The following is a 27,769-nucleotide window of genomic DNA, read 5'->3' as shown; positions in this document are numbered from 1 at the left end:
TACGGGCTCGAACCCGAGGGTTCCCTTTGTACTTCATGCTCTGACTGTGTGTTGCCTTGTGTACGGTTACAGTGGCGCATGTTTGCTACAAGATAGAAATGCATAAAGGAATTGTTAATAATGCCCTTGGTGACAAGCATGCAGATATGTCATATATTGCTAATGTGTGCAGATATAAGTTGCTGGGATAGTGAAGCAGTGGGAGGGTTGTTGTTTTTTTCTGTGAAGTGTGTCCTTGATTGAAATTCTGGTCAGGATTCTTAAGCTGCTTAATTTTTCAGCATGAGGTTGATTGCTAACTTTCGGTACATTTCTGTGTGAATGTAGATAAACCCTTAATATAATTACCTTTCCAAAGAATGTATTCCTTTTACAAACTGAGGACAAATTCTATTTCTATTTCCCATTAGGCTTTCACTAATACTTTTGAAAGATAACTCTATCCTTTTGTTGCCCTGAGCTATTTGGTGTCATATTCTGGGAATTCCAACAATTCCAGAGAATTTCTAAGAATGTAGACAATTCCTTAGTATGATTGTTTGACTGAAAATTAAATACCTCTTTTGTACACCCCAGCCTGAAGTTCTGTGTTACTTTCAGCCTTTGTAGAAAATTTAATTTGAAGGTTAAACCTGGTATAAACTTAGACAAAACAATTGTCAAGATCAAGTTGAATATATCCCTATTTCGTTCCACATCCAAAGTTGAGCTTAAACTATTTGAGCAGTGTCCACAGTCCATTGTTAATCCAGGTTCACAGTTAATCAAAGTCTTAGGTATATACAGCTCAGAAGTTGGTTCCTATCCCGGCTAGCTAAAAAAGAGCTCTTCAGTCAAATCCGCAACACGGTGGCTCAGTGGTTAGCACTGCTGCCTCACAGTGCCAGGGACCCAGTTCGATTCCAGCCTCAGGTCACTGTCTGTGTGGAGTTTGCACTTTGTCCCCGTGTCTGCGTGGGTTTCCTCCAGGTGTTTCGGTTTCCTCCCGCAGTGCAAAGATGTGTGGGTTAGGTTGATTGGCCATGCTAACTTGCCCCTGAGTGTCAGGGGGATTAGTAGGGTAATTGAGGGTTATGGGAATAGGGTCTGGGTGGGATTGTGGTCGGTACAGACTCGATGGACCGAATGGCCTCCTTCTGTACTGTAGGGATTCTGTGATTCTAATCCCCCATGCTGGCTCTTCTGTCTCCCTCTGATTATTTGGTGATCTATGGTGCACTCCCAGCAGTGCAATTGCCCTTTTCTTTCCTCAATTCAACCCACATGCCCTATTTTGAAGATCCTACTCATGTGTCATAGTCCTCGCAGCTGCAATTGCTTCTTTAGCTAATATTGAAACCCTCCTTTTAGATATCCATTTCTATCCCAATTGAAAACCCTGTAATCTGGAATGTTGAACTGCCAATCTTGTCCTTCTTTAAGTTTCAGTTATAGATATGATAGTGATGGAAGGGATCATCAACAGTGCTATCAGGTACCATTTACTCTGCAATAACCTGCTCACTGATGCTCGCTTTGGGTTCCGCCAAGCTCACACAGTTCCCGACCTCACCACAGCCTTGGTTCAAACATGGACGAAAGAACTGAATGCCAGAGTTGAGGGAGAGTGACTGTCCTTGACATCTAAGCAGCATTTAGACCAAGTATGGAATCAAGGAGCCCGAGTGAAACTGGAGTCAGTGGGAATCAGGGGGAAACCCTCTGCTGGTTGGAGTTGTATCTGGCACAGAGGAAGGTGCTAGTGGTGGTTTGAGGTCAATCGTCTCAGTCCCAGGACGTCACTGCAGGAGTTCCTTCTCAGGGCAGTGTCCTACACCCAACTATCTTCAGCTGCTTCATTAGTGACCTTCCTTCCATCGTAAGGTCAGAAGTGGGGATGTTCACTGATGACTGCACAATGTTAGCACCATTCGCAACTCCTCAGATACTGAAGCCATCCATATTCAAACGCAACAAGACCTGGACAATATCCAGGCTTGGGCTGACAATGGGCAAGTAACATTTGAACTACAAATACAAAGCAATAACCATCTCCAACAAGAGAAGATTGAACCTGCACCACTTGACATTCAATGGCATTGCCATCACTGAATCCCCCACTATCAACATTCTGGGGGTTCCATTACTGGAGTAACTCATCTTTTGACTCCCCAAAACCTGTCCACCATCTACAACACAAGTGAGGAGTGTGATGGGATACTCTCCACTTGCTTGGATGAATGCAGCTCCAATAATACTCAAGAAGCTTGACACCATCCAGGACAAAGCAGCCGGCTTGATTGGTACCACTTCCATAAAAATTCATTCTTTCCACGACTGACAAACAGTGGCAACAGTGTGTACCATCTACAAGATGTACTGCAGGAACTCACCAAGACTCCTTAGACAGCACCTTCCAAACTCACAGCTACTACCATCAGTAAGGACAAGGGCAGCTGGTTCCTGGAAGTTCCTCTCTGAATCACTCGCCACCCTGACTTGGAAATATATCGCTGTTCCTTCACTGTTGCTGGGTCAAAATCCTGGAACTCCCCCTCGAACAGCACTGTGGGTGTAGCTACACTTCGGAGACTGCAGCAGTTCAAGAGGGCAGCTCTCTCCCACCTTCTCAAGGGCAACTAGGGATGGGCAATAAATGCTGGCCTATCCAGTGACACCCACATCCTGTAAATGAATTTTAAAAACCTTGCTTCCAAATGTTTTAGCTGTGTTCTAAGCTCATCTGAAGTATGCACTAGGCTCTTTGCATTGGAGTACAAATGAATGAGCGCTGCCAAACTCCTTCATTGTGTAGTTTCTAGCCTTGTTTCTTCTGCCTTCTAAAGTAAAGTTTACTTATTAGTCACAAGTAAGGCTTACATTAACATTGCAATGAAGTTACTGTGAAATTCCCCTAGTCGCCACAGTCCGGCACCTGTTCGAGTCAATGCACCTAACCAGCACGTCTTTCAGACTGTGGGAGGAAACCAGAGCACCCGGAGGAAACCCAGGCAGACATAGGGAGAATGTGCAAACTCCACACAGACAGTGACCCAAGCTGGGAATCGAACCCTGGGTCCCTGGCGTAGTGAGGCAGCAGTGCTAACCACTATGTCACCATGCCGCCCCTATCTACGCTTGCTAACTATTTCTGCCTTCCATTTCCAGCTTTGCTTCTCTCCCTTCTGAATCTATGCTCAGGTTCTCATTCCCCAATAAATCTCATTTAAACTGTTACTTGGAGTTGTGATTCTCTCCACTCAATTGCAGTTAACCATTCAAGCCAGTATCCTCAATGGGCATGCAGTGGGATTTGGGAACAGCTTTCTTTGCTAATGATCTGAGCAGTTGTGCTTGGGCTGGTTAAATTTCAGTACTCCAACGCACACGTGGGTACTCGGATCTCGAGCGTTGCCAGCTGGTGGCAAAGCTCTGCAGACATGGGAAAGTGGCATGTGCCCTCACGAGGAGGTGTGCGATCCACATTAGGCAAACAGCAACCTCCTGTGTTGCCTTCTGTCAGCTGGCTCAGAGACTCTTAAATGGTGTATGAAAGACATGCATCTGAAGGTTCTTGGTTCATTTGTCATGGCAGCTAAAGTAATCCTCTTGTATCAAGTAATTAATTTGTTATCAAATGTCCTGAAACTAACTAGCTGCTACAATATGGTCAATTATGTGATGAAGATAATCGGATCAGAAAGTGTTTGGAATATATTGTTCATATTGAGGCAATAAATTCAGTATCAGTTGATGCCTTTTCTTCTGCAATCTGACAATATATTACTTGAAGTTATATTGTGCTCTCTCTTGTTTTAACGTCTCCAAACATTCATGAATAACTTTTAAAAACCAGTGCCGACTGTTATAATGTCAAAGGTGACAACACTTCTGTGCAAGAGGCACTCAGTTAAATGAATCAGTTTTTCGCAGCATGAGTTAGGGGAGGAGTGTTAACAGTAGCACCAGGAGAAATCCTTGGTCTCTGAAGAATGGCATGGATCCTAAAAGTCTACCTGAATAGACAGCTAGTAACATTCAGGGTTATGGGCCAAGTGCTGGTAGATGGGATTAGGGAGGTCAGGAGTTTCTTGCGTGTCAGTACAGACTCGATGTGCCGAAAGGCCTCTTCTGCACTCTATGGTTCTATGATTTCCCTGTGCATTGTGCTGAGTTACCCCACCTCAGTTGAAATGAGGCTGGTGATACTGCACTTGCCCTGTTTGTCCTCAGCTCGGGTGCATTATTAATCTAAAGATTGTCCAGGATTGCTGGGTAACAAATGAAGATAGGATGAGTGAAGAGGGAATAGCTGGAAATTGAAGAGTCAATAACAGATTCAAGCATAGATATTTCAGAGATTAGTTAAGTCTGTTCCACTGGCCTAGTTAAGTCCTGTCACCAAGGTGTACTTTCATGACTTGCATTGTGTTGATCTCTCTTGAGATAAAATGTGAGATTATATCGCATGAGACAGACAATATTTTCGCTGTCAAAGACTTGTCACTATAAATAATTCAGTTATGGTATCTTGGACTATTTCCTTTCGCCTTCAATTCTTGGTAGTTTGAAAAAAAAACTGTTTGAATGATTTATCACAAATATAATTCAAATTTCAAGCAACTCACTATTACTGAAAACATTACAAAATACATTTCAGAGGAGAGAGACTCCTTGAGTGCACCTTCAACTTGAAAGGTTCATGCCTGAAATTGTCATATCAAAATGACTCATAGACAAGTATGATATTCTGAACTAACAGTATCCTCTAGACCACAGTGATGGAAACGGATTGTCGACTCTGTGTCTTTGTAGGTGTTTTGTCCAAAGCATCTCAACATGGATAAAGCTCTTTCTTAAAATTTGTCATTGGAGGCAGGCTTAGTGTAAAGGCCGCAGTGATTTATAGGAATGTGTTCTGATTCTGCAGATGTTCGCAGCAAAGTTGCTGCATCTGAAGTACAAGGAGAAAGACCTGAAGACCATACGTAAGGATCTGTCTCATACCAGGTAAGAGCACATGATGAGGTTAAAGTGCCAACTTGCTCAATTTCTCAGTGAGTAGTTAAGCTAGTCAATGCACACGGGATGATTCCAGGTTTTAGTTAGTTGATCTTGAGCCAGATCTGTGGTTTAATGCTTTAAATAGTCGCCGTGCCACCTGGGCTGTGTTGCGATTGGGCTGGGTTACGGTTGGGCTGGGTTACGGTTGGGCTGGGTTAGTGACCAGAATACCTGCTAACCAAAAACCCTAGCTAAAAGTCCATGTATGTTAATGATGACTAGAACTTGGGCTACAACAAGGAGTCAGTACATTCAGGAAGGGAGGGAGTAATTCACAATTTAAATTGAAAGAACTCAAAAGCTACATGGTCATCACTAAAATTATTCCCAATGACTTGTTTAAACCCTAATGTCTATTATACAAATTTAGTAAATACTTTTTCTACTTGCTTCCTAATCTAACCTAGGGTGGCACAGTGATTAGCACTGCTGCCTCACAGCACCCGGGTTCGATTCCGAATTTGGGTGAGGTGACTGTGCGGAGTTTGCACATTCTCCCCGTGTCTGCGTGGGCTTCCTCCCGGGTGCTCCGGTTTCCTCCCACACTCCAAAGATGTGTAGGTTAGCTGGATTAGCCAATGTAAATGAGTGGGGTTATGGCAATAGGGCAGAGGGGTGGGCCTGAGTGGAATGCTCTTTGAAAAAGTTGGTCCAGACTTGATGGGCCAAATGGCCTCTTCTGCACTGTAGGGATTCTATGATTCTATGATACATCATTATTTTAGGCTGATGATATTAGAAAAATATGAGGTTCAATTTTGCCTCCAGTAAAATAGACTCTGAGGTTTACGTAGGGTGAAAGGAGTTGCTAATTGGGTGATGAGCCGGTTTGAACGCCTGGATTTAGCCCAAATGATTTGTTCCTGTTGGTTGATGAGCATAATTTGAACGTGTCTGGAGCTACCAAACCAGAAACCTGCACGTCTTGCTCCTGAAATGCTGATTAGAAACCGTTTTCCTGGAGCGGTATATGTTAGTTCCTTGCATCCAGTTGACTGAAGGTGAGGTGTGCTCTGGCTGGCAGCGCGTTTTAGGATGGCTCGGGGACTGAGGGAGAAGGTGTAGAGGTTCTCCGATATAGCACCTTACATACTGGTGGAAGGGGTCCAGAGGAGGAGGAGGATGTCTGTGCTTGTGGAGTAAATGGATGCCACGTCAGTTCCCTGACTGCCCCCACCCCTGCCGCTCTCCTGTAGCAGCGGTTGCTGCACTGCCTGGCCTCATGTCCTCTTCCCATTCCTCATCCTGCAGCATAATGGCAATGCCCACTCTCTCTCTCACCAGGTGACTATATAAGGTGGAGTAGCACCGAACTTGGTCTTTTTAGTGAGGTCCTTAAGAGAATTTCGGTAACAATTGTTGCTCGAGTACTGGCAGAGTCTTTGACGAGGTGTTCCAGGAAGTCTTCCCGATGTGTTTTGGAGTTCTTCTTTGCAGCATTGAACATGAAATGGTGAAATCAACATCAATACCAAGCTTACCTCCTAACGATTAGCTGCTGCTAGGAGAGGAGTTGGGGAAACATTAATGTCATGCAGCCTCTTCAATGTGTTATAGCAAGCATTTTAAGGAACAATCGGTTGTGTAACGGACCTCTGAATGCCCGTTCCCATCGCTGGCTTGAACTCCTTTACCAAAATGGAGCCTTGTGCTCAGCAAAAGTTAAGCTGATGTTTCAGCTCAAGCCCCAGTCTGGGTCACCTTGCAGGACCTTCAACACCTCAACGTATTGCTGAAAGTCACCCCCATATTTCCTTCCGATGAAGCTCCGATTCGTAGTCTGAGGTATCAGATAAGAAAACAAAATGGCACATTCTATACCAGCCCAAGTGGGCGAGTGGGCAAGTGCACAATGTGAGATGATAGTACAGACCATGAAGATGCAAGTTTCAATCCGTGCGTGTGTGTTAACTGATTTCATTCTGGACAGTGAAACAGTTTAACCTGTTGGCTCTCATTTTGCCAGAAATTGTCTTAATTGTAATCCAATGCTGGTGTGGGCATTGGGTAGGATTGGGCCCAGAACAGTTGTTGAAAAATTTATTGTATTAGCGTCACAAGTAGGCTTACACTAACACTGCAATGAAGTTACTGTGAAAATCCCCTAGTTGCCACACTCCGGTGCCTGTTCGGGTAACACTGAGGGAGAATTTAGCATGGCCAATGCACTTAACCATCATGTCTTTTGGACTGTGGGAGGAAACCGGAGCACCCGGAGGATACCCACGCAGACATGGACAACAGACAATGTGCAAACTCCACACAGTGACCAAGCCGGGAATTGAACCCAGGACCCTGACGCTGTGAGGCAGCAGTGCTAACCATTGTGCCGCCAGTTGTGGCATCTCGATGAATATTAGTGGGCCATTCCATCAATGTAGTGGAGCTGGGACCAGAAAAATAGCAGCTTGGTCAAACTGCTGGTGAGTAGGCCAGCACTTTTTCAGAAGAGCAGAGGATAAAAATAGGGGAAGAGATGGAAGTCATGGTTAGACTGGCTCCAGAATTGAACAATGGGTGACAGCTGATTGATGAATACAGACGGTCTATCTTTGCTTCAACCTCTTTGAATTCTCTTTAATTAACTGCACATATTGTGAACCATAATATATGTTAATGAGGAGACTGCTCTAAGGTATAGTTTTATTAACAATAATTGCTGAAGCTTTAAAACAAGATTGAATAGATCAGGAATTCATGAGCACTTAATAAATGGAAGAAGGTTTAATATATCTGGAAATTAGAAGCGAAGAATAGCATTAATTAAGATTAAGGAATTTAACACATTTGATGCCAACATTTCAATAGGAGCGAGTTCAAGGGTTGAGTTATGAATAACTGAGTTAATAAGAGGGCTCCCATTTCTTAGGCTGCACTTTAACTTAAAAATTGCTTCTCTCACTGAAGACCTTTGTAATGTTTTATAACGAGGAAAGGATGAAAAGTGGGAACAATTTTTGTTTTGCACCTCCGGCTGCAATTTCTTTGCTATAAAGTGATTTGATTTATCATTGTCACATATACAGGGATACGGTAAAAAGTATTGTTTCTTGCACGCTATACAGACAAAACATACTGTTCATAGAGTTGGGGGTGGCACAGTGATTAGCACAGTTGCCTCACTGTGCCAGGGACCTGCGTTCGATTCCCAGCCTGGGTCACTGTCTGTGTGGAGTTTGCATGGTCTCCCCATGTCTGCGTGGGTTTCCTCCGGGTGCTCCGGTTTCCTCCCACAGTCCAAAGATGAGCGGGTTAGGTTGATTGGCCATGTTCAATTGCCCCTTTGTGTCAGGGGGTCTAGCAGAATAAATATGTGGTGTTACGGGGATAGGGCCTGGGTGGGATTGTGGCTGGTGCAGGCTCGATGGGCCGAATGGCCTCCTTCTACACTGTAGGGTTTCTATGATCCTACATGGGGGAGAAGGAAAAGAGAGGGTGCAGAATATAGTGTTGCAGTCACGGATGGATGTAGAGAAAGATCAGAACATTATTAGAAAGTTTAAAGGAGGTAGTGTTAAGTTTTAAGAGCATAGAGGGTATGTTGGCGACAGCTCGCAAGAAGTTGTCTCATTCCAGTGCCATCTTGAACTTGCATCAATTGGCACGTAGAATGAATGATGGATTTATTCACGAGACTGATGGAACACCAGTCTTGTATTTTTCATTCAGAAGTTCAAAGTGAGCACTAAGTGCAAGGTTGAAAGTTAGCAGAGAATTTGAGGCAAATTGGGATCAGCGGTGAGATGACACTAATCTTGTATTTTAAAAACCTATAGATTGTGGAAGCAAGGGAAAAGTGAGAGAGATGAGAAATTTCATGCTTTTGAGTTCCTGAGAAGAATGCAAAGACTGGAATTGACTCTTGATTTCCAACACCGTGAAAATGCAAGGGCTAGAGGGGAGAATGTAGAACGGTGTATTTGGAGGAGCAGAAAATGGACTTTCACTTGAGTGTGGACGATAGTGGTATCGATAATGTTGCAAGCATGGAGGACAAACAGAGTATCAGATCACAAGAAGATTACAGATGAAAAAGATCCTTTCGTCCACCTTACTTCACCCATCCAGAAATATCTAAAGATTCCTGCTGTTTTTAAAAAAATGTCCAAACCCCCTCAAAATCAACTAAAATAACTGTTAACATTTGTGCACAGGAATCTCCTCTTGATATCAAAACCATTCATTCTAATATAAAAGCAAATTATTGCGGGTGCTGGAATCTGAAATAAAAACAGAAAATGCTGGAAAAACTCAGCAGGTCTGACAGCATCTGTGGAGAGAGAATAGAACAGTAAGAAGTCTCACAACATCAGGTTAAAATCCAACAGGTTTATTTGGTAGCACGAGCTTTCAGAGTCTTCTTTTTTCTTCAGGTGAGTGAAGAGCTGACAACTCCTCACTCACCTGAAGAAGGAGCAAGACTCCGCAAGCTTGTGCTACCAAATAAACCTGTCGGACTTTAACCTGGTGTTGTGAGACTTCTTACTGTGCCCACTCCAGTCCAACGCCGGCATCTCCACATCATGGAGGGAGAATAGAGCCAACATTTCGAGTCTGGATGACCCAGGGTGCTGTCAGACTTGCTGAGTTTTTCCAGCATTTTCTATTTTTATGGCAGGATCTTCACCTCCTGCAGCCTATCTGGGGACCTCTTTCATGTGCTGATTAATCTCTGAATGTATGATGAACTTCCTGTTATAAACCTAAAGTTTGCCTTTTACAAGCTTGAATCTGTGATCTCTTCTTGATTTACTCCTGCAATTTATTTGAAAGCAATGTTTCTAGATTTAATTTTCATACATTAGTTCTTATGATTAATTATGGCGCTAGATATCACCTTCCAAGTATCCAGTCTTTCCTTATAATTCAGACCTTCCATTCTGTGAATCAATCTTCTGGCTTATGTGACTGTATTGTCTCAAATAAGACCATAAGACATAGGAGCAGAATTAGGCCACTCGGCCCATTGAGTCTGCTCTGCCATTCAATCATGTCATATTTTTCTCATCCCCATTCTCTTGCCTTTTCCCCATAACCCCTGATCCCCTTATTAATCTATCTCTGTCTTAAAGACACTCAATGACCTGGCCTCCACTACCTTCTGCAGCAAAGAGTTCCACAGATTCAAATGTTTGAATGTTTCCCTTTTTTATCAGTAAGCAGAGGTACGACCTGACCATGGCTCTCTATAACATGGCATCTTCTGCTTGTATTTCACAATTCTGTTTCTGTGGTGCAACATTTGACTACCTTTTTTGATCGCTGTGCTGCACTGGTTGAATCTACTGAGCATCAATAACAACTGTATAGTGCCTGTGACATAATAAAACATCCCAAGCCACTTCACAGGAGATCATAGGTGGAAATGTGACACTGTGGGTGGCACAGTGGTTAGCACTGCTGCCTCACAGGACCAGGGACCCAGGTTTAATTCCATCCTTGGGTCACTCTGTGTGAAGTTTGCAAGTTCTCCCCGTATCTGCGTGAGTTTCCTCCGGGTGCTCCTGTTTCCTCCCACAGTCCAAAGATGTGCAGGTTAGGTGGCTTGGCCGTGCTAAATTGCCCTTTAGTGTCAGGGGGACTAGCTAGGGTAAATATGTGGGGTTACGGGGATAGAGCCTGGGTGGGATTGTGGTTGGTGCAGACTCGATGGGCCAAATGGCCGCCTTCTGTTCTGTAGGATTCTATGAGCCATACAAGGGAATATTGGGGCAGATGACCAAACTCTTGATCATAGAGATAGATTTTAGGAAGTGTCTTTAAGGAAGAAAGACGATGAGAGAAACGGAGAGGTTAAGGAGGGAGTTCCACTATTTATTTTTGATTTATTATTATTGTCGCAAGTAGGCTTACATTAACACTGCAATAAAGTTATTGTGAAAATCCCCTAGTTGCCACACTCCGGCGCCTGTTTGGGTATACTGAGGGAGAATTTAGCATGGCCAATGCACCTAACCAGCACGTCTTTCAGGCTCTGGGAGGAAACCCATGCAGACGTGGGGAGAACGTGCAGACTCCGCACAGACAGTGACCCAAGCCAGGAATCAAACCCGGGTCTCTGGTGCTGTGAGGTAGCAGTGCTAACCACTGTGCCACCGTGCTGTCCTTAGGGCCTTGGCAGCTGAATGCATGGCTACCAATAGTGGACCAATTAACTCAGAGATGCTCAAGAGGCCAGAATTAGAGGAGCACATATATTGTGTCTATGAAAAATCTACAGTCTCTTAACATTATCCTTGGCTCTTTCAGCACCATTCCCAGAGTATGTGTATTGCCCACTGTTCCTGTCCAAATGAAGTACTTTACACTTTTTTACATTGGATTGATTTTGTTCTGCCTGTTCATATTTTGGCCCAGATTGTGCAATCAATACCAAAGTGATGGTGCCTTGAAGAAAGCTTCCCATGGACATTAGGCAATCTCTGTGGCATGGATTTCATCTTTCCCTATGTGAGTTAGACTCTGGTGTCAAGTGAAGGGGAACTCCAGGAATCTTCCAACAGTTATGTCATCGGACAGGGAAAGCCATTCACATTGAAGTATTCTCACAGACAACAAACTAGGATGTAAAATGCATGGATTATATTTAAATTCATTTGTGGGACATGGACATCGCTGGCTGGCCAACATTTATTGCCCATCCCGAGTTGCCTGAGGGCAGTTGAGAGTCAACCACATTGCTGTGGCCCTGGAGTCACATGTAGGCCAGGTAAGGACGGCAGATTTCCTTCCTAAAGGACATTAGTGAACCAGATGGGTTTTTTTGACAATCGACAATGGTTTCATGGTCATCTGTAGATTCTTAATTCCAGATATTTTTTATTGAATTCAAATTCCACCAACTGCCGTGGCGGGATTCGAACCTGGGTCCCCAGAACATCAGCTGAGTTTTTGTATTAATAGTCCAGCGATAATACCACAAGGCCATCGCCTCGTCCGAGGCATATATCGTGGCATATAAGTCGACCTGGTGTATAAGATGACCCAATACATTTGGCCCCCAAAATCATGATTTTGCATAGGCACCACACACACGTCAATCCCACTTTTTCAGCGACAACATGCTTTGGTCATCAGACTCTATTTTTCACCCCACTAATGGATGTTCCACATACTGCTACCTCATCACTAGATGCAAGGGATCAAGCAGGTGTTACATGGTATGCCCACACAGGGTAGGCCCCAGAGGGTGAACAACAAAGATTGCAACCACCCTCACCCACACGGTCATGCCCCTTTTTTAAAGAAAGATTTCTCGAGGCTTCAAGTGTTGACTTGTATGCCGACATCTATGGTACATTTTACAGAGAGTGAAACAAATGATTAGAACATTCACATCAGAAGCTGAAATATAAACAAACCCCTTTCGTAACAAGTGATTAAATTAACCACCTTGCAATTTTATCAGAATGGATTAGTTTGACATTACACAAGTATATAACTAGCCAGAGAGGCTTTTCTGCAGTAGTTATGGCTGACACTGTTTCAAATACCAGTCACAGCTCATTAACAAGGTTAAAGGGAGGTGGTGGCGAAGTGGTATTGTCACTGGACCAGTAATCCAGAGATCGAGGATAATGTTTTGGGGACCCGGGTTCAAAACCCCTCATGGCAGATCGCGGAATTTGGATTCAATGGAACAAAATCTAAATCAAAAGCCTAATGATGACCATAAAACAATTGTTGTCAAAACCCATCTGGTTCACTAATGCTCTTTTGGGAAGGGAATTTGCTTCAGGTGTGACTCTAGATCCTCGGCAATGTGGCTGATTCTTAAAAGCCATTTCGTTCAAGGGCAATGAAAGAACGAAGAACAGTACAGCACAGGAACAGGTTCTTCGACCCACCAAGGCTGCCCCGGTCACATTGTCCTATCAAGGCCAACCGATGGCATCCCTCTATTCCCCGCTTGTACATGTGTCTATCCAGATAAGTCTTTAATGTCACTAATGTGTCTGTCTCAACCACCTCACTTGGCAGTGCATCCCAGGCCCCCACCACCCTCTGTGTAAAAAAACTTACCCACACATCTCCACTGAACCTTTCCCCCTGTTACCTTGAACTTGTGCCCCCTTGTGATTGACATTCCTGCCCTGGGGAAAAAGCTTCCAACTGTTCACCTTATCTACACCCCTCATAATTTCATAAACTTTAATCAGATCGCCCCTCCGTCTCTGTCTTTCCAGGGAGAACAATCCCAGTTTATTGAATCTCTCCTCAAAGCTACTGCCCTCCATTCCAGGCAACATCCTGGTAAACCTTCCCTGTACTCCCTCCAAAGCCTCCACATCCTTCTGGTAGCGTGTTAGTTTGATAGGGATGGACAATAAAAGCTGGCCTAGCCAGTGACACCCACATCCCGTAACATTAAGAAGTAATTTTGAACAGTGATACTACAGTACAAGTTTTCATAAGTTTGAAGATTTTGAATTGATTGCCATCTGCACAAAGTTCAGCACAGCCTGGTGGAGAAGCGTAGAATCAATTAACACAAAATCCTCCTGAGTTCTGCGTTCACTGTGCATGTGCAGACACCAGAAGTTGCTGTCAGTTTCAGAGACTGACAGTTGCACCTTCATTACTGCCATAGAATCTGGACCATTTTAGTGATGATGTGAAGATGCCGGCGTTGGACTGGGGTAAACACAGTAAGAAGTCTCACAACACCGGGTTAAAGTCCAACAGGTTTATTTGGTAGCACAAGCCACTAGCTTTCGGAGCGCTGCCCCTTCATCAGCTGAGTGGGAGTTCTGTTAACAAACAGGGCATATAAAGACACAAACTCAATTTACAAAATAATGGTTGGAATGCGAATCTTTACAAGTAATCAAGTCTTAAAGGTACAGACAATGTGAGTGGAGAGAGGGTTAAGCACAGGTTAAAGAGATGTGTATTGTCTCCAGCCAGGACAGTTGGTGAGATTTTGCAAGACCAGACAAGTCGTGGGGGTTACAGATAGTGTGACATGAACCCAAGATCCCGGTTTAGGCCGTCCTCATGTGTGTGGAACGTGGCTATCAGTCTCTGCTCAGCGACTCTGCAGTGTCGTGGGTCGTGAAGGCTGCCTTGGAGAACGCTTACCCGAAGATCAGAGGCCGAACAGCCATGACGACCAAATTCGCATCTCAATATGCCAAAATCTTCATGCACCGGTTCAAGCAAGACCTCTTCATCTCACAGGACCTTCAACCGATGCTATGCTCTAGATACATCGATGACATTTTCTTCCTTTGGACTCATGGTGAACTATCACTGAAACAACTATATGATGACATCAACAAGTTCCATCCCACCATCAGACTCACCATGGACTACTCTCTGGAATCGGTTGCATTCTTGGACACGCATCTTCATCAAGGATGGTCACATCAGCACTTCACTGTACCGCAAGTCCATGGATAACCTCACGATGCTCCACTTCTCCAGCTTTCACCCTAAACACGTTAAAGAAGCCATCCCCTACGGACAAGCCCTCCGAATACACAGGATCTGCTCAGATGAGGAGGATCGCAACAGACACCTCCAGATGCTGAAAGATGCCCTCATAAGAACAGGATATGGCGCTCGACTCATCGATCGACAGTTCTGACCCGCTACAGCGAAAAACCGCACTGACCTCCTCAGAAGACAAACACGGGACACAGTGGACAGAGTACTCTTCATCGTCCAGTACTTCCCCGGAGCGGAGAAGCTACGACATCTTCTCCGGAGCCTTCAACGTGTCATTGATGAAGATGAACATCTCGCCAAGGCCACCCCCACACTCCCACTTCTTGCCTTCAAACAACCGCACAACCTCAAACAGACCATTGTCCGCAGCAAACTACCCAGCCTTCAGGAGAACAGTGACCATGACACCACACAACCCTGCCACCGCAACCTCTGCAAGATGTGCCGGATCATCGACATGGATGCCATCATCTCACGTGAGAACACCATCCACCAGGTACACGGTACATACACTTGCAACTCGGCCAACGTTGTCTACCTGATACGCTGCAGGAAAGGATGACCCGAGGCATGGTACACTGGGGAAACCATGCAGACGCTACGACAATGGATGAATGAACATCGCTCGGCAATCACCAGGCAAGAGTGTTCTCTTCCTGTTGGGGAACACTTCAGCGGTCACGGGCATTCGGCCTCTGATCTTCAGGTAAGCGTTCTCCAAGGTGGCCTTCACGTCAGCGTGGAGTCGCTGAGCAGAGACTGAGAGCCAAGTTCCGCACACATGAGGACGGCCTCAACCGGGATCTTGGGTTCATGTCACACTATCTGTAACCCCCATGACTTGCCTGGGCTTGCAAAATCTCACTAACTGTCCTGTCTGGAGACAATACACATCTCTTTAACCTGTGCTTAACCCTCTCTCCACTCACATAGTCTGTACCTTTAAGACTTGATTACCTGTAAAGACTCGCATTCCAACCATTATTTTGTAAGTTGAGTTTGTGTCTTTATATGCCCTGTTTGTGAACAGAACTCCCACTCAGCTGATGAAGGGGCAGCGCTCCGAAGGCTAGTGGCTTTTGCTACCAATAAACCTGTTGGACTTTAACCTGGTGTTGTGAGACTTCTTACCATTTTAGTGACCAGCTTTGTCTTCCATTCAGCGATGTGAACTGCTTCCAGCTACAAGAGCTGGATTCATTCTTCTGATGGATGTTTTTCCCTTTACACAGTGTTCATAGTTGCTGAGAAGAAACAATGATTTGCTGCAGTAGATATTAAAACATGTTGACTGTGCTCTCACATAGTGCTCTCTGTAATCAATTAACACCAAATCCACCAGGTGGGGCTGTTATCAGCATCTTCGCAGAGGGTTGAATTCCAAACTGAGGGGTGAATGCAAATTATATACCCAGATAAACTGTGCAGCAGCACTGCTGAAATATTATCAGCACTTTATTTATTTATCATAAAGTTTTTATTCATTTATTAGTGACAAGCAGGCTTACATTAACACTGCAATGAAGTTCACTGCAGTGAAATTCCCCTAGTTGCCACACTCTGGCGCCTGTTCGGGTACACTGAGGGAGAATTTAGCATGGCCAATGCTCCCAACCATCACGTCTTTCGGACTGTGGGAGGAAACCAGAGCATCCGGAGGAAACCCACACAGACACGGGGAGAACGTGAAGACTCCGCACAGACAGCCACCTGAGCCGGGAATCGAACCCACGTCCCTGGCGCTGTGAGGCAGCCGTGCTAACCACTGTGCCACCGGGTTGCCATGTCATGCCACCCATGCGATTTAATAGTCATTTGTGTATGCATTCGCAGTAACTCAGGATTTCTACCGTGTATTAGACTGATCTTTCTCTGCACCCTAGCTATGACTGTAACACCATATTCTGCATCCTCTCCTTTCCTTCTCCCCTATGTACCCTATGAATGGTATGCTTTGTATAGCGTGCAAGAAACAATACTTTTCACTGTATCCCAATGCGTGTGACGATAATAAATCAAATCAAATCAAATTTCTATGCTCCAACCCGATAAAAGAAGCCAGCGCATTGAAAATACAACACATGCAGCAATGACAAAAGAAAGTGTTCAGCTTTTCTTTTGGGTGGCGTGCATTTTCAGCCAGTCATGTTACTTTTCCCTCTTTGAGCTGACGCCCATTTATCAGCCCCTATTGTTGAGTTAGAAAAGCAGGGAGGACGGTTGACTGAGGGTGCGTGCTCAGTGGCAAGTGTCCCTGTGTGACTCAGTGTTTAATTAGCAGTTAGGAGAGATCCGGTGGGATTGGCACAGCTGCTCCCCCAGTTTCAAAGTGTGAGACAAACAGTTTTATTTTCACATCTCGCGTGCCCCTCACTTTCCTTAACCATGAGAAGTGGACTGTTACTTGTCTATGTGGGTCAACCCACAGCATGTGGGCTGCAGCGTTTCAAGAAGGCAGCTCACCACCACCTTCTCAAGGGCAACGAGGAATGGGCGATAAATGCTGGCCAGGCAGCGACGCCAATGGCTCACGAATGAATAAAAAACTCTCTGCACTGCCTGTGACCCAGGCAGGTACACCACCTCAGACATACGAAGTTTAAAAGTTAAGTCATATTAGATCTGCTGGAGCGAGGTTAATGACTTCTGTTCAGCCGTATATTATAACAAGGTTCTTTCTGTTTCAATGGATTTCAATTTGTTTGTAACTACAACAGGGTTGAGTGAATTTAGGAATATAACTATATGTCCTTCTATTCCATGCACACATATGCCAAAGCAGTGCTGGTTTGTCTCCTAAACTTTGCCCACTCCTTTCCTGAATGGCTCATGCTGGGCTGGCAGACCCATCTCTGTCCCCTCACTCCATTCCACTGAAGTATCAGGACCAGCTTCTAGTATGAGACTGGCTTGTGAAGTCAAAGTGTTAAGGAAAATGATTGGTCTTCTGCAACACATTGAATTCTCTTCCTGTACCTAGTGGTGCATTAGTGGTCCAATGAGCGCGGCACGGTGGCACAGTGGTTAGCACTGCTGCCCCACAGCGCCAGGAACCCGGTTCAATTCCGGCCTTGGGTCACTGCCTGTGTGGAGTTTGCACGTTCTCCATGTGTCTGTGTGGGTTTCCTCCGGGTGCTCCGGTTTCCTCCCACACTCCAAAGATATGCGGGTTAGGTTGATTGGCCATGCTAAATTGACCCTAGTAACAGGGGGTTTAGCAGGGTAAATATGTGGGGTTACGGGAATGGGTTTGTGGTCGGTGCAGACTTGATGGGCCAAATGGCCTCCTTGTGCACTGTAAGGATTCTATGAAGTCATTTGCCCCAATAATTCTATGCCATCTCTCTGTAGGGCAGTCCATTCAGTCCCATTCCACACACTATCCCTGTAGCCCTGCAAGTTTGTTTCCCTCAATCCACTAAGGGAAATAAAGAAATCTTCTTCCTAGTGGTGAAAGATTGCTAGTACGGTTTGTTACATGCTTGGTGCAGTAAGGATTACTCCAATCCAATTGAAAAATAACACTTTCAAAATGACCTGGGACTTTTTAAATATAATGTTTAGTACTCAGGCACCATGTCCCATTCTGGCACCCTCGATGGTGGTAGCCACCACACACAAATATCTAATCCAGACCACAGAATAGTTAGGGAATTGGTAGGACTGGGCCCTGCCCAAATTACACCAGAAAATCTTCCCTGGCTGAGTATCCAAATCCTTGGAATGTCACGTTGTACCCAATCACTTGCTTAACCATTAGGCTGGAAGAAGTAACAAGTGGAATTTCTCCATGAGCTCAGCATCAATCTTGAATGCTTCTATCACATGGCTAAGTGTTACGAATATTGCTTAACGAACGTCTCTTGGGTAATCTGCTGGCATGCTGCACAAATGTGTACTGATGTGTGAGGGAGTAGAAGGGTAGGGGGTGTAGTTTCAAGCCCCCCAAAACAGGTGAGTTTGGGTCGGGCCAGAGCCTGCCCCAGTGAGGATAAGGACGTGGTTTCTTTTGGCATTGTGCAATCCATCAGGAATCATGCTAAATTAAGGTTGATAGAGGGAGGCAGTGAAGCTAAAGGGTTACTCTATCTACACTGAAGGAAAATCAATTTTATTTCTGTAGCATCTTTCAAGACCTCAGCACATCCCTAAGTGGTTTCGCACCAACAGCAATTAAATAACTTTAATTTATGTTGATTGAGGAATACATATTGGCTTATGAGAACTGCGCTTGCTTTGAATAGTGCCATGAGATCCTTAACGTCCGCCTGAGTGAGCGGTCATGCTCTCCGCTTACTACCCCGTCAGGAAGATGGCACCATGGCAGTGCAGCATGCCTCCTTCAGGACTGTACTGAAGTGTCAGCCTAGATTTTGCATTCACTGTCTTCCATTTCGGAGGCGTGAGTACAACCAATCAGCCAAGGCTGACAGTGTCCCCACGTGGGCTGCCTTGGTGAAGCAGTCACCATTGAAGGGTGGTTTGTGTGTAAAATGTGGGAGAGATTGGAAGACGCAAACAAAATTGTAATAAATTCTAACACAAGCTGCTGAACAATTTGAACCAGCAGAGGAGGTAATTTGCTATCGCGGAATCAGTTATTCAGAATCCGTCGCGTTATTGACTCCAAAAGTAATGTAAGAGTTAAAATTACTGAATGATGATCAGAGTTACCAAGTCATGAGTGGATGAGAGTAGGAGAATTTACAAATTTTGCTCCTGCAGCATTGATTTATGTTCCCAATCAAGTTAATAACCGGAGCCATTAGTTGCCTAGAAACCACCGTTTTTCATCTCTTTGCTTTAGCTACAAGAGGCTTTTCTTGTAATTAACTTCTGTGGTAGCTCCCCACCTCTTTACAAAACTGGTAAAAGATTGAAGCATATGGGAAGAACACCTGTATAGTGCAGCAGTCAAACACTGAACTCTTGAAAAAGTTGATGGTCATTAAGATATGGTTGCAAACTTTGAAGGTTATGACAGAGGACTGGGATTGTTTTATATTCATTCCTGGGACACGGGCATCGCTGGCTGGCCAGCATTTGTTGCCCATCCCTAGTTGCCCTTGAAACTGAATGGCTTGCTAGGCCATTTCAGAGGGCAGTTGAGAGTCAACCACATTGCTGAGGCTCCGGAGTCACATGTAAGCCAGATCAGGTAAGGATGGCAGATTTCCTCCCCTAAAGGACATTCGTGAACCAGATGGGTTTTTGTGACAATCGACAATGGTTCCATGGTCATCAGCAGATTCTTAATTCCAGATACTTTTTATTGAATTCAAATTCCACCATCTGTTGTGGTGGGATTTGAACCCGGGTCTCCAGAATATTATCTGAGTTCCTGGATTAATAACCTAGTGATAATACCACTAGGCCAACATCTCTCCTATTATATTTAGCAGCCTGGCTCCAACAGCAGTGTGAGTAATTAGCGAGAGGCTGAAATGGATCGCACAGTGCCATCCGAGTCCATCTGAATAAAGGGTTAGAGTTACAAGAAAGCTGTAAATCTCTTGAAGAGGGATGGAACATGACATCTACAAATGCCTTTGCTCTGTGCTCCATCCACACTGAATGCAGGAAAGATGCAGCAAGCTGATCAGTACGTGAAGGGTTAAAGCAACTGAATGCGAGACTGATGTTTCAAATGCCACTGCTTTGGAATATCAATTGCCAAGTGTTGATTGACCTGTTGTGAATTTTCAATTTTTAATTCTAATTTCCAGCACTGATTATTTTAAAAATAAATGACAAGAACGACCCATGATATTGTTTACAAATTGGAGGATACACAGCTTTATAAATTAGGAGCTTTTTACCATGCAACTCATAATTTATTCTTCTGCTTTTATAGTTATTAGTGTCACAAGTAGGCTTACATTAACACTGCAATGAAGTTACTGTGAAAATCCCCAAGGCGCCATACTCCCGCGCCTGTTCGGGTACACCTGAGGGAGAATTTAGCTCTAACCAGACTGTGGGAGGAAACCGGAGCACCCGGAGGAAACCCACGCAGACATGGAGAGAACGTGCAGACTCCACACTGAGTGACCCAAGCCAGGAATCGAACCCAGGCTCCTAGCGCTGTGAGGCAGCAGTGCTAACCACTGTGCCGCTTTAAGTCTTAAATTGTGTAATCTGCCTAAAATGTGAAGGCCACAAGGTATAATTACTGTTAGGTACATCTCGGCCTTTTGGCTAAGATCAAGTGTCAGATCAAACCCAAGCTGGGGTGCAGTGCCTCATCTTGTCAGCTTGGATCTTGCTTGTCTCCCTTGTGGGGACCATGAATTGGATTCAATTGGACCTTGAATTTGGTTTTTGGAGCAAGCAAGGAATGGATTTGGATTTACCCGGTGCACTCTGAGCATTGGCTTTGTAACAATGGACTAAAAAAAAAATTTTAAAGGCATAATTGCTATTAGGTACATCTGGAGGTCACGAAGAGGCTAATGACTTGTCTGTCTTTCTTTCACATTTTATTGAAAGTGATGCTTGAGGTGTGATGGGTATATCCTCTCATTTTAGCTGCATCGTGTTATTTTCCCCTAATCTGATTATTTCTCTCTGTCCTTGAACCCATTAACTTAATGTTACTTCAGAGGTTTCCAATTGTGAAATCATTTTTACACTCAAAAGCTTGCCTTCGTATTACTCTTGCTATCAATGCCATTATTTTTATTAGAGATTTATTAGAAATTCCCGAGGAGTTCATCATCTGCTTTAATCACTTGGTTTAAAAGATGAGGACAAATTGCCAGTTTCATCTGGTGTCAGAGTTAATAAATACTGAGTAAGAAACGTGCGCCAATTTGAATACTTTCTTTGTGCTGAGGTAGTTTTATATTGGCATTGGCATTGGTGCAATGGTTCACCTAAATTTAAACAGTTGGGGTGGAGTTTTCCTGTCCCGCCCGCCACCGGAATCGCAGTGGTGGGGGGGGGTGGGGGGGGTGGGGTGGGGCGGGGGGGGCGGGGGGGTGGGGCGGGGGGGGGCGGGGGGGGGGGGCGGGGGCGGGGCGGGGGGGCGGGGGGGGCGGGGGGGGCGGGGGCAGGGGGGGGCGGGGGCAGGGGGGGGAAGCGGGGGGGAAGCGGGGGGGGGCGGGGGAAGCGGGGGGGGGCGGGGGAAGCGGGGGGGGGGGGCGGGGGCGCTGGGGGGGGGCGGGGGGGCCGGGGGGGGGGGGCGCTGGGGGGGGGCGGGGGGGGCCGGGGGCAGGGGGGGGCGGGGGCAGGGGGGGGAAGCGGGGGGGGGAAGCGGGGGGGGGGGGCGGGGGCAGGGGGGGGGGGGGGGCGGGGGAAGCGGGGGGGGGGGGGGCGGGGCGGGGGGGGGGGGGGGGGGGGGCGGGGGGGGGCGGGGGCGGGGGGGGGGGGCGGGGGCGGGGGGGGGCGCTGGGGGGGGCGGGGGGGGCCGGGGGGGGGGGGCGCTGGGGGGGGGCGGGGGGGGCCGGGGGGGGGGGGGGGGGGCGGGGGGGGGGGGGGGCGGGGGGGGGCGGGGAGGGGGGCGGGGGGGGGGGGCTGGGGGGGGCGGGGGGGGGGGGCGGGGAGGGGGGCGGGGGGGGGCGTGGATCATACAAAGGTCCATTGACCTCGGGTGGCATTTTCCGGTTTTGCGCTGAGCACGGCTGGAAAATCCCGCCTTAGAAGTTGGCATTAAAAAGGCATACTCTGCAATCGGTGCTGCGAGGTGTAAATCTACATGGAGACACTGGCCCCAGTGTTTACAGGGAGGTACATTCAGAGCCTGGGGACGAGAGAGAGAAAGGTTGTGGTTTTCCAACCATTCTGCAGGTATCGCAGGAGAGCCCGTGACACCCAGCGGGAACCACGAACAGCGAGAGCTGGTTGGGAACTGGGCAGAGATTGTTTTTGGGATTGTGGGGGGCAGGTAAGATAGATACCAGATAGATAGCTAGAAGCAGGGAGGTTGTTTCCATTGGCAGGTGAAACTAGAACTAGGGGGCATGGCCTCAAAATAAGGGGGAGCAGATTTAGCACTGAGTTGAGGAGGAACTTCTTCACCCAAAGGGTTGTGAATCCCCTGCCCAGTGAAGCAGTTGAGGCTACCTCATTGAATGGTTTTAAGGCAAGGATAGATACATTTTTGAACAGTAAAGAAATTAAGGGTTATGGTGAGCGGGCGGGTAAGTGGAACCGAGTCCACAAAAAGATCAGCCATGATCTTATTGAATGGCGGAGCAGGCTCGAGGGGCCAGATGGCTCCTTGTTCTTATGTATGTCACTATCAACAGGGCTTGTACGAGTATACCCGGTTACCTTTTGGAGTACTGTCGGCATGCACGATTTTGTAGCATACAATGGAAAATTTATTACAGGGATTACAGAGTTACAGATTATTTAGATGATGTGCTGATTACCGGAAGAGGAGCACTTAGCCCAGTTTGGAGGAGGTATTAAAAAGGCTCACATTTGGGAAGTGAAACATTTTTACTACGATTCCTGTGGCGGGCGGGACGGGAAGATTCGGCACCTCGAGTTTGATCCAGCTCTCATGGTTTATGCACCCATAGCACGACAGCTCCTCGATAACGCACGTGCTGCTTCCTCTGAAAGAACTTTCATCAAGGAATATAATCATGCTGATTTTCTTTTCCTGTGTAAACAGTAAACGTTAATTAAAGCTTTGCCTCTGCTGTGAATAGCATGTTAATTTCCTTAATAACGTTGTTCAGAGCACTTGACATGCTGATGAGGTGTAAGTAGAAGACGGTTCAGGCTGTCTGCAAACAATTGCTTCATCAAGACTGCTGGCTGAACCTCATTTACAGCAATAGACTTATCACTCAGAATATCATTGGGTAATGGGTTGTAGCGTCAACAGCTTGACATTTGCAGTTGTTATGGTGACTGATAAAGTAGATAAGAGTTGGATCATCGTCATGTTCTATAAATATGCAAACAGGATGTTTGATTATCATGGCTTATCCCACAGTAGGCTTTAGAACTGTAAAAATTCAGAATTTATCTGCAATTTAAATGTACTCATACGATCCCTACAGTACTGAAGGAGGCCATTTGGCCCATCGAGTCTGCACCGACCACAATCCCACCCAGGCCCCCTTCAGCAATCCCACACATTCACCCTGCCAATCCCCCCGACACCAGGGTCAACCCAGCATGGCCAATCACCCGGTCATCTTTGAAGAGTGGGAGGAAACCGGAGCACCCGGAGGAAACCCCCACAGACACGGGGAGAATGTACAAACTCCACATGGACAGTGACCCAAGCCGGGAATCGAACCCGGGTCCCTGACGCTGTGATCAGGCCACATATCTAATATACAGCAACCCCACCTCACCCGCCTATCAATGCTGTCAGGCATACACTCACCTCCCATTGCTTCCACCTACCTCCAGCTACTCAACTTTGGCAGACACATTGCCTAAACACTGTGCAACACAGTCACTGGTACTCTTCCAGCTCGCAGAACAAGATGGCATGTGTTAGAAGGAAGCCATGCAGAAGCTGCGGCAGGGATAAGATTAGCCCTACAGAAGGGATGGAGCCAGTTGTGTAAGAGCTCATGGCATCTAGTGATTCACAGCAGAATCATAGAATCCCTACGGTGCAGAAGGAGGCAATTCAGCCCATTGAATCTGCACCGACTACAATCCCACCCAGGCCCTATCCCCGTGACCCCCACGTATTTAACCTAGCTAATCCCCCTGACACTGAGGGTCAATTTTCCATGGCCAATCAACCTAACCCGCACATCTTTGGAGCGTGGGAGGAAACTGGAGCACCTGGAGGAAAACCACAGACAGTGACCCAAGGCTGCAATTGAACCCGGGTCATTGGCGCTGTGAGGCATCAGTATTAACCGTTGTGCCACCATTATTGCACCGTTGTGCCCATATTAATGACTGTTGCTGAGAACATCATGGATGACAGTGTATTCCCGCCTTATGCACTTTCTCAAATCTCAGACCACCCCTTATCTATCTGGCATGATAAATAGGCTGTGTATAGTCTGATTCTTAATCCCAGATTTTTTTTATGTTGAATTCAAATTCCACCATCTGCCATGCCGGGATTCGAATCAGGGTCCCCAAAACATTCGCTGAGTTTCTGGATGAAGTCTAGCAATAATACCACTAGGTCATTACCTCCCCTGCTGTGTCTCCCTCTCTTGCTGCAACCAAGAGGTACAGCAACTGCTGACCAGCCTTTGTCAGGACAGATTAGCTAATCCCCTGCCATCCTTGTGAGATTGCCATGCTCCCTGCCAAATCCAGGAGCTCCACACAACATCCCCAAAAACACTCAAATTAGTATTTTGAGAGACTTTGCAGTAAAAGATTTTAAAAATCACTTTACCTGGAATTCGATGATTGCTGCTTCAGGTAATGCGAGTCCTGTGTCTCTCACGCAGCCTGATCTTGGCTGCGTGATATACAAATTTGTAGAATGGACATTCATGATATCACTTGGGGCTTCAACTCAGCAAATTGGCTCCATGCCATCTGGATAGCACCAGTTCAGCTACTTCAGCACCCGCACAAGACACCCACATCTTGCTACATGATCTCCTCAGAAGCAGCAAAATAGCACCCATATCCCGGAGGGGGAGCGGCTTCAGTGACACTATAGAGTGTTTGAAACTTAATCAAATCTCTAACAGAGAAAATAATAAAGGAACAACTCGAAGCAAATGATACAATGAATAGTCATGCATGGAGTTCAAAAGGGAAAATCTTGTCTGACTCATCTAATTTATTTTTCTTTGAAGAGTTAACAGAGAGTTGATGGTGGTAGTGCAGTCGATGTAATTTATCTGGATTTTCAAAAGGTCTTCTCTAAGGTACCCCATGATAGACTAATTAATATAGTCACAGAATACAGAGTAAGGGAACATGTGGCAGAATGGATTGCTAGTTGGTTTTAGGACAGAAAATGGGAATAAAGGGTAGTTATTCCGAGTGGTGAAGGCTGGGAAGTGGCTGGAACTGGAGCACCCAGTGGAAACTTACTCAGACACGGGAAAAACGAGCAAACTCCACACGGTTTGCATCAACAATTGGGACTTTGGAATCAAAATAACAATTTCTAAATTTGCCGAATATACCAAATTGAGAGGATTGTCAGTACCAAGGAGAAGTACAACAAATACAGGAGGACATTAATAAACTTGCAGAATGGGCAAATAATTGGCAACTGAAATTCAGCACTGATAATTGTGAGGTCGTACATTTTAAAAGGAAAAGTGGGGAGGTCACTTGTTGTCCAAAAGGTGCAAGGCTAGGTGAGGTAGAGAAATGGAGATTAAAAAAATTTTTTTTGTTCACTCATGCGACACGGGCGACGCTGGCTGGCCAGCATTTACTCCAAATCCCCAATTGCCCGAGGGCCGTTGAGAGTCAACCGCATTGCTGTGGCTCTGGAGTCACATGTAGGCCAGACCAGGGAAGGACGGCAGGTTTCCTTCCCTAAAGGACATTAGTGAATTAGATGGGTTTTTCATCTTTTCTTGTGCAGAAGGAAGTCATTCAGCCCATCAGCCCATCGAGTCAACACCTATCCTCTGACACATCATCTCATCCTGGCCCAATCCCCACCCTATCTGTTTAACCCCACGCATTTACCCCAGTAATCCGCCTATAACCTACACATCTTGGGACACTGAGGGTGAATTTAGCAAGGTCAGTCTACCTAATCTGCACATCTTTGGACTGTGGGAGGAAACCGGAGCACCTGGGGTAAACCCACGAAGACACGGGGATAACGTATAAACTACACGCAGACAGTCACCCGAGGCTGGAATCAGACTCGGGTCCCTGACACTGTGCTAACTGCCGTGCCACCGTGCCACCCAAATCGACAATGGTTTCATGGTCATCAGTAGATTCTTAATTCCAGATTTTTAAAAATTGAATTCAAATTCCACCATTCAAACCCGGGTCCCCAGAACATTATCTGACTTTCTGGATTAATAGTCTAATGATAATGCCACTAAGCCATCACCTCCCTGGAGTACAAATACACCAATTGCTAAGACTTGTACAACAGGTTACCAAGGCCATAAAAATAACAAATCAAGCACCATAGGTTTATTCCTAGAGGACAGAATTGAAAAGTTGGGAAGTTACGCTGATTAGCACTGCTGCCTCACAGCACCAGGGACCCGGGTTCAATTCCCGGCTTGGCTCACTGTCTGTGCGGAGTCTGCACGATCTCCCCGTGTCTGCGTGGGTTTCCTCCCACAGTCTGAAAGATGTGCTGGTTAGGTGCATTCGCTATGCTAAATTCTCCCTCGGTGTACTGAACAGGTGCCAGAGTGTGGCAACTCGGGGATTTTCACAGTAACTTCATTGCAGTGTTAATGTAAGCCTACTTGTGACAATAATAAAATAAACTTTATGCTAAACCTGTTGCTTGCTGTTCTGGTTGCCATATTTTAAAAAAAGATTGTAGAAGCACTGGAGGAGGTGTAGAGAAGATTTGCAAAGAAGAAACAGTAATCACAGGGTGTACATATCAGGAAAGAATGAACAGGCGGTGTCTCTTTCCTCTGGAAATTAAAATTATAAAAGGTTTTGACAGAGAGAATAGAGGGAGACTGTATTCTCTTGTGGGGAAGAGCAATATAAAATAGTGGCCAGGAAATCCAAAAGGGAATTCAAAGTAATGTTTCTCTCTAATGAGTGGTCATAATATTGAAATTGCTTCTACAGCGAGTGATGGAAGTGCGAGTCATTTTAGGGAAAGCTCAGAAGCATTTAGGGCAAAGAGAATGGATGGTTACACTGTAAGATTTGGATGAGGAAAGTGAGGAGATGGCTGGAGTGCAGCATAAAGTGCTGGCATGGACTGGTTGGATTGAAGGCCCTGTTTCTGTGCCATTCCTATGTAACTAGTGGTTTCTCCTTGGCTATAGCCACACTGAGCCAAAAGGAATCTAATAAAAGGTTGTAAGAGATAAAGTAAGTCATGATTGTTAGCCAGGAATATGGTGTTGAGGATCAGACATGATTATATTGACTGGCAGAACAGGCTCAAAGGGCCGAATGGCCTATTGCTGCTCCTATTTTCTATATTTCTATATCAACATTGGTTCACTGATAGCACTCACATCTGAGATAGACAATCTTGGGTTTTAATTCCAGAGTCATGAGCGGTTAAGCTATGCTAGTACTTCAGTACTGAAGGAGTTAGTACTTCAATCCAGTACTGAGGGAGTTAATACTTCAATCCAGTACTGAGGAAGTTACTACTTCAACCCAGTACTGAGGGAGTTAGTACTTCAACCTGTACTGAGGG

At 45.8% G+C, this 27,769-nt stretch overlaps 1 protein-coding gene across 1 annotated transcript in view; it reads left to right on the top strand.

Annotated features, from left to right (window-relative positions):
* Positions 1–27,769, top strand: part of LOC144503144 (coiled-coil domain-containing protein 60-like) — a 106,254-nt gene that overhangs the window by 12,793 nt on the left and 65,692 nt on the right. Inside the window, exon 3 of the mRNA XM_078227655.1 lies at positions 4,910–4,989. Coding sequence (XP_078083781.1) covers positions 4,910–4,989 — 80 coding nt within the window. The remainder of the gene's footprint in view (positions 1–4,909; positions 4,990–27,769) is intronic.

Source organism: Mustelus asterias, chromosome 13 (assembly GCF_964213995.1).
Source record: "Mustelus asterias chromosome 13, sMusAst1.hap1.1, whole genome shotgun sequence".
Taxonomy (NCBI): domain Eukaryota; kingdom Metazoa; phylum Chordata; class Chondrichthyes; order Carcharhiniformes; family Triakidae; genus Mustelus; species Mustelus asterias.
This window is presented reverse-complemented; position numbering and strand designations above follow the sequence as displayed.